At 30.7% G+C, this 13,299-nt stretch overlaps 1 protein-coding gene across 3 annotated transcripts in view; it reads right to left on the reverse strand.

Annotated features, from left to right (window-relative positions):
- Window positions 1-1,655: 1,655 nt before the first annotated feature.
- Window positions 1,656-13,299, reverse strand: part of LOC139492092 (dystrophin-like) — a 223,371-nt gene continuing 211,727 nt past the window's right edge. For all 3 annotated transcript variants that reach the window (XM_071280234.1, XM_071280235.1, XM_071280236.1), the window contains 7 exons: window positions 9,479-9,550; window positions 8,833-8,877; window positions 7,650-7,716; window positions 7,053-7,388; window positions 5,373-5,511; window positions 4,954-5,019; window positions 1,656-4,178 (listed from right to left, as the gene is read on the reverse strand). In XM_071280234.1, coding sequence (XP_071136335.1) covers window positions 4,063-4,178; window positions 4,954-5,019; window positions 5,373-5,511; window positions 7,053-7,388; window positions 7,650-7,716; window positions 8,833-8,877; window positions 9,479-9,550 — 841 coding nt within the window. In that variant the 3' untranslated portion in view covers window positions 1,656-4,062. The remainder of the gene's footprint in view (window positions 4,179-4,953; window positions 5,020-5,372; window positions 5,512-7,052; window positions 7,389-7,649; window positions 7,717-8,832; window positions 8,878-9,478; window positions 9,551-13,299) is intronic.

The following is a 13,299-nucleotide window of genomic DNA, read 5'->3' on the forward strand; positions in this document are numbered from 1 at the left end:
TGAAAAATCTAGAGCCTCGAAAAATTTAAATGCCATGATGTCCGGATCTGAGAATACCGAACTCCAAGGAAAATTCAAATCATAAAGTCCCTTATCAAATGAAAAAAAATAAATAATTAAACACACTTAGTGAAAGGAAAACAACTGTCAAATTCCTGACTTGGTACACACATTTATAAGATATCTGTGTTGTATCCAACACTTGAGCTCACATTTTGGAAAGTGTGTTTGAAAAAGGCTGAATTATGAAGCAACTCTATCATCTCGTCATTGTGTTATTGTGCTATGGTATTTTTTTGTATTCTTGTTTTTCGTTTTTTAAGGTATGATTTGTCAAATGCCTTTTTTTTCTTTTTCTTTTTTTAGTGATTAAGATTAATAGTAGGCGTGATGTGGTTTTATGAGAATACCAAACAAGTGAGAGGTTTAGCTAGATATGAAATCTAGATATAAAACCAGGTTTATTTCCATACTTTGTAATTTACTTTTTTTCTGTTACAGATGTGTAAAAATTTAAACAAACCGGTTGGATAATTGAAGATCACAAGAAAAAAAAAGGTTAAGACAAGTAAAAGTTAAAAAATGTTCAGACAAGTTAATGACAAAAATTACTGGAGGGCAGGGTATAGAAAAAGTAAATGGCAGATTGAAAGATTTAGATATAATCCGAATTTGATCCACACAACAAAAAAACAACTACCAACTTAGATACAAATATCATATTTAAGAAAGGGACCAACTATATCTTCAAACAAACCACTCTTATATACAAGTTCCCCCCCCCCCCCCCCCCCAATTTTCAGTGTATTTTCCTCTGAGGGTCTCTACTGGCTTAACATAAAATAACCCCACTGCCTTGTGGAGCTCAGGACTTATTAAATACCAAAGGCCACGGAGGAAAACAATACAGAAAATAATGCTGATGCTGTCTTAAGTTAAATATGATTCCTGCTGATATTTACATCCCCTAGATGTCACCTTATCGTACTAGTGATAAAGATTCTGAGCAAGATGCCTAGACATAGTTTGACATAATGAAGTGAAATTAACCAAAAAAAAAATAATGTAAAAACACCCATATTTTGAAATACAAACAAAAAACAAATATTAAACCAATGAAGAGATAATGAAAGTATGACCAAATGATTATGTGTCTTTATGAATAAGAAAGGCAGGTATCTTTTTATAAGGCTTTTCTACTTCAGGAATAAAATACCTTAGCTGCATTTGACAAAGATTTTTGGAATTTTTGGTAGTTCCTCAATGGTCTTTAACTTTGTACTTTATTTGGTCTTTTTAACTTTTTTTTATTCAAGTGTTACTGATGAGTCTTTTCTAGATGAAATGCGCGTCTGGCGCAAATACAAAATTTCTAGTCGGTATCTATAATGAGTTTATTTATTCATCAGTCGCCTGCCTGGCTTTTTTTTGTCCATTTAGTTGTTTGGTTGGCTGAAACATATATCTTCAGTTTGTCTAGATTTGATTTATAATTTGTAGGTAGTCTGGACCCTTTTCTTTCACAAAATACTAGAAGTGACCTTTAGATATTATTTTGTTTCTCTACAGTATTGTCAAACTTCCTTACCCAACACCTTCGTTGTCCCTAATGAAAAACGCAAAATAATCACATTAAAAAACAACAACTCCAGATAATTTCTTAAATATATTTATTTGCTTCTTTGCATTGTATAAATCTATATTTTTATGTATTGTAAAGCTTGACTAATTTTGAAGTATGAATAACATACAACTATGTTGTAAATAATTATACATGTGCTCACAATATGTCAGAGTATCGATACATGTATTAAACAGAGTATCAGTACATGTTTTAAACAAACAGATTTCTGTAGGTCACTGGTATGTGGTTATTGTCAGACCTTGTTTTCCAAAGGTTTCGAAATTCTTATCAATTCTTATCATTTTAACACATCAATTGATCAGAGAAATGCCTTTTCTTTAAAATTAATTAATGCAATCAAATATCCATATCAACAGAATTATAAATTCTTTTTCAAAATCCTAAGCTAGAACTCTGGTCTATTTATAAAAAAGATAATGAATATTGAAAGCAGTTGCTTGAGATTAATTTGAAGAAAAAAAAAATAAAAAGTTGTAACTGTGTACAACCTTGTTGATAAAACAAAACTTAAACATTGAAAAAAGAGATATAATTAACAAAATAATCAAAGTATAATAAGGATAAATAATTAAAATGAAAAAAAGCACAACCATTTCATGAATTTACAAATTATTTTCTTATTCAAGAACATATATAATTATGGACAAATGTTATAATTTCAACTGATGAATGAACAAATAATATAATGACATGAACAACAAATCTTGACTCATAGCACCATTAACAAAATATACAAGTTATATGAACAAATGTAGTCAACTTAAAATGGATATAATAAATAGCTGAACACAGTACTTTTAATTATGTGTTGTTTGGATTTTTCGCAACTGAAACCATATATAGTAACCTATTTTCTCACAACTGAATTTCATGTAGATATCTAATAAGATATCTCATTTTGACGTAAGTATTGTTTCCATGCAGATGACAATAACTCAGTTTAACGCCAGTTCAACACTAGCATAAGTTTCTATACCCGATATTTTTAAACAGGTCTTGCTAAAATTAGCATAAAAATGACCACTTGCAAGAAAATTGGTTCTCACATATAACATTTCAGTTTTGAAAAGACAAGTTAATGAATAAATAAAATGCCAATTAGTTTACCCTCACTGCTGATGTTAAGAGATTAAAATGAAGGTAATTGGGAATGATATGAAGTTGATACATATATAATTACTTAAGGTTTTATTAAGCATTCTATTTCTCCTAGAACTCATCTTATATCATTACAGCAATATTGAGTTATTTGATGAGGGACACTTTTTTTTTACAATTCTTGACAGATTGTATAATTTTCAATAAAAAAAATTAACAATACAAATTAAAATTTTCCTTCCTCACATTAAAACATAACAATTCAGCCACTGACAGATAAGAACTAGTGTTTATTCAGAACACAGTAGTATCAGTCCTCAGGTTAAAATAGTTATGTTTGTAACATGTAAGCTTTTGCAGACACAATCTTGACATAAAGTATTGAACAGACAATAACAATGTAATTGTTTGTGAAGACATTTCATTACCATAAGCAACTGTATGTAGACATTTTAATGACAGTTTCTCATGACATGTTTATGAAATAATAGATTGTAACTGATAATTTGACATTACAGAATTAAGCAGTGTCAATCTTGTGTAATTGTTTGTAACCACAGTCAAAATATGGACTATACTAATATTGTCCAAAGGACTAAAACTTATGATGTGTCAACAAATTATCAACTTCAGTCATAACTGGCTTAAAAAAATGTGGATGAAATAAAACAATGTTGGATCCAATTTGTGTACGTGATTTGTTTTATACATTTTCTGTATACATCTAATTGATGTTTTTATTCTATTGTTTATATTCATGATCAATTTTCAATTCTTCTATTCTAATAACTGAAGCTAAAACCTAAACTGAATACTAAATGCACTTCAAAACTAGGAAAACTAATTTAAGAGTCTTTAACTGAAATTGAGGTAGTGAGTAAATTTTCCGACATGTTGGCAATAAAACATCATGTCATATGGGATAATTTAAAATTCATATTAAGATAAAATAAGGGCTGTCTGTAAAAGATGTTAACCTTATAGATATCTTTTTTTTTATACTTTCAAAACAAACTCTTGTCATATGGCAACGTAAAATAAACAATAACATAAATTTAAATTCTAACAAATAAATTTTACTTCTGCTAATAAAAACGCTTGCATTATTATCTATTTCAAGTTCATAAAATTTCTGCTTTTGAAAGATATTTGTTTATAGCGACACAGTTCAGGAACAGTAACCCTAGATTGACAAAAGTCATCTTAATAGCATCAGTGGGATCATAGAACTGTCCAAGACCTAGATCAGGAAATGGCATAGTCATCAAGATCTGTACTTTGGTTCAGAAGATTGTCTCATTGAGTGGTCAGATGTACTTTTAATGTTTGACATCATCTTCAGCACTGTCGTCTGTCATCACTGTCACCAATGTCTCCAATTCTTTACCTATCTCACCTGCTGACTGGAATAGGCTACCAACATTGTTGCTTTTACCTGCAAAAGTTAAATTTATAATAAAATTTATAATAAAATTGTAAATAAGCATTTCATGGTTAAAAAAAACTTAAAATCTATACATCATGGCCTAAAGGAAAGAACTAAATAAACTACTATGTATCATTTCATAAAATATTCAATTTAAATTCTGACTATTGATCTCTAGATTAAAGGTTAAATTGTTATTGTGTGCTTACACTGCTTAGGTACTCTTTTTGCACAGACCTCCTATTGTTAAAAAATAGTATAGCATTTTACATGTAATGGCTTAGAGAGGTAACAATAACTATAACTTAAAGTTAAAATAAAAAATAAGTATAATTCCCTTGTTAGCCCACATCTTTTGTTTTACTGTTTCTCACTTATTTAATAAATTTTTTTCTATTCTTGACAACCTTTGCTTAATAATATATTAACCATATTTAATTTTTATTTGAGCTCAATCTTATTCCTATAAGTGGCTGTATAATGAGTCATAAAGTCACGTCATATTTTGTTAAAATTGCAATACTATTAAAACAACTTCAGGTAACAAAATTTTAAAGATAACAGACATAACTGATGTGTTTGTGTGATAACACTCACATTGAAAACCATATAATTATTTTACATGTATTTCAGACAACAATGGATGGAATTACTTTAGTGTTATTACAGTCCAACTTCGCTAGTTTTAAAGAGATAGTACACAAAGCAGTTTAATATGCATCTTAATTTGAAATATAACGCATCCCTCCTGAGGGTAAAACCATAAGAATTTATATTACCATACCTTTAGGTGTGTTATAACTGCTGTTTGATACAATTTCACTGAGATCAGATGCATCTTCTCTATAATCTGAAATATTAATAATATTTAATTAAATTTTAGAGTAAGGCACAATCAAATCTGTGTTCACATCTTTTCTATTTTTTAAAAGTTCTTTATATGAATTTGCCTTTCAATACATTTAGCCATGAGCATCTTTTAAGATCTGACTTTAAATATTGTCTGTTTCAAAGAAATTAATAATAAATAATCCTTCTGAAATTCAAGAAAGGACTTGAAAATTGTTAATTTCAGATACATTTAACAAAGATGAAACAAGGGAGACAACACACATACAGAACTTTCAAACAAGGGAGACAATACATATAAAGAAGGCTTTCAAACAAGGGAGATAACACACATGTAATATTTGAAAGTCTTACCTGAACTATGACCATTCATCTGTGGTGTGGATTCTAACTGTGGAGAGAATCTAAAGTTGGTCTGCCCCTGGGTGGAGCTCTGTGATGAGGGTGTGGTTGGCATTGATGACCCCACAGACATACTTTGTTCAACAGCAGGCTGTAACAGATAATATGAATGTCAAGTCACTTTGAAATGTTTGCCTTATGATTCAGGTGCTAGTTTATGAAAATGTAAAACAATAAAGTTCCCATACACATGTCAATGCAAAACAATTTGCAAAAAATAACATGTCATTAAGGTTGAAAATAAAAACAATGTCTTTATAATTGAGGTTAAGCCATTTCAATGAATATTTTATACTGTGTCTTTTTATAATGTAATGTTACAATACTGTCTCAGGTTGAAGTGAAGGTTGGTGCCTGTTAAAACGCATTCATACCACATTTTGTTATGTATATACACTTTACCTTATGTTTTGGTTATTTTAACAAAAAAAGAAACTAGAGGCTCTCAAGAGCCTGTATCGCTCACCTGACTGTACTTTGGTTTTTGAAATCATATAAAAAAAGATAAAATTTGGTTTAATATTGCATGACATTCTGTGGTTTTTTAAAAGAAGACATTTGTATGTATTTCTCCTGGAGCCCTTTGTTAAACTAAATCCCCCGCTGGCAGCCATCTTGGATAGTGGATCGAGTACAAAGTTTCAACCACTTGGTCAGTATATCATAAGGAACATTCATGCTATGTTTGGTTTCATTCCATTTAGTAGTTCTCTAGAAGAAGACTTTTTAATGCATTTCCCTTAGTGTCCTATGTTAAACTAAGTCCCTTGCTGGTGGCCATTTTGGATGATAGATCAGCTACAAAGTAACAACACTTTTTCAGCGTCTCATAAGGAACATTCATGCTATGTTTGGTTTCATTCCATTCCGTGGTTCTCTAAAAGAAGACATTTGTATATATTTCCCATAGGGTCCTATGTTAAACTAAGTCCCTCGCTGGCGGCCATCTTTGATGATTGATCGGCTACAAAGTAACAACACTTGGTCAGCACCTCATAAGGAACATTCATACCATGATGGGTTTCATTCCATTCAGTGGTTCTCTTAAAGAAGACATTTGGATGTATTTCCCATAGGGTCCTATGTTAAACTAAGTCCCTTACTGGCGGCCATCTTGGATGATTGATCGGCTACAAAGTAACAACACTTGGTCAGCACCTCATAAGGAACATTCATACCATGTTTGGTTTCATTCCATTCAGTGGTTCTCTAAAAGAAGTCATTTGTATGCATTTCTAATAGGGTCCTATGTTAAACTAAGATCCCCGCCGGCGGCCATCTTGCATGATTGATCGGCTACAAAGTAACAACACTTGGTCAGCACTTCATAAGGAACATTCATACCATGTTTGGTTTCATTCCATTCAGTGGTTCTCTAAAAGAAGTCATTTGTATGCATTTCTAATAGGGTCCTATGTTAAACTAAGATCCCCGCTGGCGGCCATCTTGCATGATTGATCGGCTACAAAGTAACAACACTTGGTCAGCACCTCGTAAGGAACATTCACGCCATGTTTGATTTTATTCCATTCAGTGGTTCTCTAGAAGAAGTTCAAAATGTAAAAAGTTAACGACAACGGGCCAGGTGAGCTAAAAAAGAAAAAAAAAAGAGAAGAAAAATGACCCCTTTACCTGTTCTAAAAGTTGTCGTAACCGTAACAACTGTGCCTCTAGCTGTTTATTATGGTCCTCCAGAATTTTCATTCTTGATTCTAAACGACTTTTATGCTGCCGTAACAATTTAGCCTCTGCAATCATTTCTGCATCCCTGTTAATTGATGATTCAGTATCATCATTATCACTACTGTACCCAGAATGTCCGTTCACTTGGTTTTCCTTGTCCTGTTTTAATCTATCGTATTCTTTTTGCAGTGACCGATTTTCATCTTCCAGATCTTTAATCATGGCTTCAAGTTCAGATTTCTGATCAGAATCAACAACCATCATAATCTGCATGGGACTTTTTAACTGTAAGAAAAAAAAAGTCATAAAAATAAATAATATATGTATTAATCTAAAAGAATTTCAAAAAGAGGAAAAATATATTGAAATAGATTAGGATTATGTTTCTAAATTCAGGGGGAAAATCTGAATCTTCTGCAATAAGCTGTTTTCCTTTTTACAGGAGAATTTTTCTGCAATCAATAGAATCTAGGAACTAAGCTTACTTCAAAACAGGACTATTTATCAAGTGGTAATATTTCTTGATTAAGGGGAGGTAATACTTACAGCATGACTTGATAAATCACCATTTAAACTTTGACAATACTGTGCTATAAGTTGATGTTCATCTTCTCTGAAATAGAAAATTCATAAACATAAATTAAATAAAAGGGCCATCACAACCTAAATGAAAATTGATTTTTTGCATGATAAAATAGTGATTAATTTTGGTGGTATTTTGAGCCTTCAAGCAATTTAATATTAACTACATCAAAAAGAAATAAATCAAATGCAATAGTTCTAGCCCCTCGTATATGTTTTCAGAGATGTGACAAGTAAAAATAGTTTTAAGAATAATTAATCATTTCCTAGACTTCAGTATACAAGTCTACATTAGACAATCTCTTTTATATAACAATGGTTTTCCTATCCGACTTAAAAAGAAATGAAAATTTTATTGTGTCAAAAGAAAAATATTATTTGCACATTGCGAATATTCACTTCTATTTGGATTGTGTCTGATTTGAAAATATTTACTATTATTTCGTCTGGTTTAATTCATTAGGATTGTATCTGGTTTAAATTTGAAAGCAGCATGCAATATCCATTGAATTCTAATAGGTTATTTCAACAATTAAATTTACAATTTACCCAAACTGAATATCGATTGTACAAGAACTGACACTCTACACAATCATGTCTAGAATGGTAATGTTATAACTAAACAAGTACTAATGTTAACAATTAAGATGCTTATCTCATAAGAAAAATATTACCTTTGGTTACAACGTTTTTAGTACTAATCAATATTTTTTTCTCAAATTAGCATTTGAACCAAATTCAAGATTTAAAGAAACAAGGATAGTCTGCATTCATTTACTTTCTGAGATTGAGGGAAAATTTAACATATCAGTGACATAACCAATCATATAACATTAGCAGAAATAGACATTAAAGGAAGACATAGCATCTTGTCTTGACAGTAAAGAGACGATCTTCAAAGACAAGATCAACAATTACTGCTAAGTGTATATGTTTATTCTTTATCTTGTGTTCATAGGTTGCTGTCTCAACAATGTGTATAATCAATAAGAAAGATCTTTGTTATCCTAGAACATTGTTATTTTTGTTTTTACTAGAAATTTTAGCTTTCATTTATATTGAATTAGTTAAATTGTGGTTGAAACTGCCTCAATATTTATAAATATTTTCAAAACATTGTGTGAGTAAATATAGAGATAAAACTTACGACTCAGGTGTAGTTGATGCTTGCCTTTGTTCTACTTCAGCTAATCTGAAAAATATAGAGTACAGAATGTAAACTACCTATATATGTTACATAATGTATGTAAAACAAACTCCTAATGATGTTATACAGAACTATTGGTAACATATGGTCATTATTATCAATAATTAATAGTTTTTAGCTCTGTAGTGATACGGATACACAGATACAAAATAACTTTTCTGGTTTTATTGTGATTTATAGTTGATATCTAATGGAATTATATTTCGCATTTCTGTATTTACAATTCAATCCTTTTTTTCATTGCACTTTCTACAAGGAAATTCTTCAATCAATCAGACTTCAGTTATTTTACATTTAAAAATAAAATTGTTTTGGTTTTAAATTCATAGGCACTTAAAGGATTATAAATTAAAGGTGATCAAACCTACAAGAATTAGAAACAAACAGAGCAGGGGTTATTTTTCGACTTGCAAATATTTGAAAAAGAGGGAATAAATTCATTCTGATAGAAAAAACCTACAAACATACCTACATTTGTTAATTTCTGTGTCATTTTGGTCTCTTGTGGAGAGTTGTCTCATTGGCAATTATACCACATCTTCTTTTTTTTATATTATAGATACAATTCTTCTTATGCTATACTTACCGACTTGCATAAAGTTCTAAGCGGGAATGCATATCTTGTGATGAAATACTATGTTGGGGTGATGGTGATGGGCTAAAAGAAAATAAAAACTTAATAAAAATATCTTGTACAGAACAGTACATATCACCCATTACTCTGATATAAGATGATGAGTTTCATTACTCCCCTACTAATTTCAAAGTTCAAAGATTAGAAAATGAAGTATCTACCTAGCTTAGATTTAATTGTACAGTAGCATGTTTGCCCGACAATAATATCCTGTTGTATTTGATAAGACTAACCCGACAATGTAATGAATAGGGACAAAACAAAATGTAAATCATTGTGGTTAAATCAATAAATTCTATTAACTCTAAGCTGCATAACAAGCATTGTTTTCTGAAGCGCAGCTGACTGTCATAATAGTTAACAAAGAGACTATTTTAGCCAGACAACAACTAAGGAATGACGTATATCTACTTCAAATTACACAGAGTTTAGTATGGAGTCTTGGATCTTTTTGAATGTAATATTCACGTCCTTGGCATTACATTGATTGTTGTTGGTGTTTTAACGCCACTTTAGGGCTATTTCCTGAGTGGCCAGAGACAATCACAGACTTACGATAGTCAATTAGGATTGGAGTTGAGTACACCTGCACGAGCAAGGTTCCAACTCACAACCTCAGTGTTGAGTGGCTAGTGATAACAGTAGTAGAACTATTTAGAACACTTGGCCTTTGAAGCCCCACCTAAACATGACTACATGTAGTGTACCATAAATATATCTAAACTAGAGGCTCTTGGTCTATGTGCATATTAAACAAAGGAAACAGATGGATTCATGACAAAATTGTGTTTTGGTGATGGTGATGTGTTTGTAGATCATATACATTACTGATCATTCTTGCTATTAACAATTTTCTCTATCTGTAATAAATTTGGGGCTTTAGTTACAGAGGAAAACGTTTTGTAAAAACTTAAAAAATTTTACCAAATTAATGAAAATTGTTAAAAATTTACTATAAAGGGCAATAACCCCTTAAGGGGTCAACTGACCATTTTGGTCATGTTGACTTATTTTTAGATCTTAATTTGCTGAACATTATTGCTGTTTACGGTTTAACTCTATCTATAATAGTATTCAGGAAAATGACCAAAAACAGCAAAATTTCCTTAAAAATTACCTATTGGGGGCAGCAACCCAATAACCTGTTGTCCAATTAATCTTAAAATTTCAGGGCAGATAGATATTTACTTGATAAACAAGTTAACCCCTTGCAAGATTTGCTTTAAATGCTTTGGTTTCAGAGTTATATGCCAAAATCTACATTTTACCCCCATGTTCTATTTTTAGCCATGGCGGCCATCTAGGTTGGTTGGCTGGGTCACCCCATGCATCTTTTAAACTGTATACCCTAATAAGGATTGTGGCTAAGTTTGGTTATATTTGGTCCAGTAGTTTCAGAGGAGAAGATTTTTGTAAAGGTTTACAAAATTTACGAAAAAATTGGTAAAAAATGACTATAAAGGGCAATAACTCCTAAAGGGGTCAACTGACCATTTTGGTTATGTTGACTTATTTGTAGATCTTACTTTGCTGAACATTATTGCTGTTTACAGTTTATCTCTATCTATAATAATTTTCAAGATAATAACCGAAAACGGAAAAAAATCCTTAAAATTACCAAGTAACGGGCAGCAATTCCGATTCATCTGACAATTTGAGGGCAGATAGATCTTGAATTGAAAAACATTTTTACCCCCATGTCAGATTTGCTCTAAATGCTTTGGTTTCAGAGTTATAAGCCAAAATATACATTTTACCCCTAAGAAGGCATGAACTTATATTCTGCTTGTTAAACAAGTGTATTGATGCTAATGAAAATATAACAAATATCAATGGTCTATTATGATAACAGAAATGGACCTCCTAATATAACAAATATCAATGGTCTATTATGATAACAGAAATGAACCTCCTAATATAACAAATATCAATGGTCTATTATGATAACAGAAATGGACCTCCTAATATAACAAATATCAATGGTCTATTATGATAACAGAAATGGACCTCCAAATATAACAAATATCAATGGTCTATTATGATAACAGAAATGGACCTCCAAATATAACAAATATCAATGGTCTATTATGATAACAGAAATGGACCTCCAAATATAACAAATATCAATGGTCTATTATGATAACAGAAATGGACCTCCAAATATAACAAATATCAATGGTCTATTATGATAACAGAAATGGACCTCACCAATGTAGACTTTGTAAAAAGCCCTTTCATAAGAAATATGAGAAAATATTTGTACAAAAAGATACAATTAATGTAATTTGAATATTCAACACAAGCCATGCTAATTCATTTAACTTAAATACATTCAACCTTAAAAAAAGTACTAAATATTAGTTAGCATCAATGTAAGATTTCATGACAGCACAAAACTGCAGAAAAATTGCAGGTAAATAGAAGTTTTTGTCATCAAGTCTTAGATAGATGCTGACTTACAAATATTCAATAGATAATAAAATTAAACTTATCTAAAATGAAGTTTAATAAAATGATTAAATGTAAATTACCAAAATGGTGTACAGTAATAGCAACTTAAAATACAATCCATAGTTTATGTTATATAATCCTGAATATATTAGCCAAGTGAGTCAAGACTACAATTTCCTTAGCTTTTTACACAATACCAAAATTGGTAGCTACCGGTAATGGTCACTAAACCTGCTTTTAAAAGTAAATTTCCTGATACTTTAAATGTCAACTAATGGTACTTGAATATAGTTTGAATATCTTCGTAATATTGACTTAGAAAATGCATATCCATTGATTATATGACAAAGATAGATGAGTTAGTAAATGTAGAAAAAAAGACTGATATTTCAAATGGAATGAATATGTTTTGACTTTTAGACGGTGATCTCATATTGTGGCTGGATGATTCACTTTTGTCTGGCAGCGGAGTGTTAAATGTACAATTACCGATTATACAATTCCAGTTAGAACTTATAAATACAGCATGTTTATTGATGATAACCATATTACCCCCTGTATCGGATTAAGTTATAGATCTAGGAAAGAAATCACTGTAGCTGTCTTAACCCAGTGGACTAAGACAAGCTTATGTGTCAGTGCTTGCTCAAGGACTATCATTATATATACATAAACTAACATGTTTGTCTACTAATGAACTGTCATTATAGCTGCTTAATGGAAAAATCTTTGGAAATTGTGAAATCAAACTTGTTGTTGATCGTAATTGAGAACAGGAATTGTTTTATAAAACTTGTTTGGATTCCCATTTAGAAATATTTTCAAGAAAGATCTGAATTTGGCCCTAAAATTGCCTGATAGTAAAATGTATCAGATCTATTTTTAATAGTCTTCAAATTTTAATAAAACCAACATACCATTCAATTTTTAAATCTAGCCATTTTTTCCAATAAAGAGATTTCATCAACTTACTCTACTATAAAATCTGAAAATCTATTTTGTGTTCTCTTAAACTACTAATTAAGGTGACAAATACCAAATCTTTTGGCTTGAAATAATGAAAGTTGATTGATTCCAAAAACAAAAGTACTATAAAAGCATATTTCAGATTATGCCTCTCAACAATAATGAATTGCTTTAAACAAATTATGACAACAGAAATGAACATATCATATAACAGGGATACAGCAGCCAAGATTCCACCCCTTGTTTTCAGTCATAAAATTACCTGTAATTTTGTGTAACTAATCCCATCTCTTTAATCCAATCCACCTTTAATCAACACTCAATCCAAGAGTAAAACTTGATAGAAGCCAACAGAT

The sequence above is a fragment of the Mytilus edulis genome, chromosome 10 (genome assembly GCF_963676685.1).
Source record: "Mytilus edulis chromosome 10, xbMytEdul2.2, whole genome shotgun sequence".
Taxonomy (NCBI): Eukaryota; Metazoa; Mollusca; class Bivalvia; order Mytilida; family Mytilidae; genus Mytilus; species Mytilus edulis.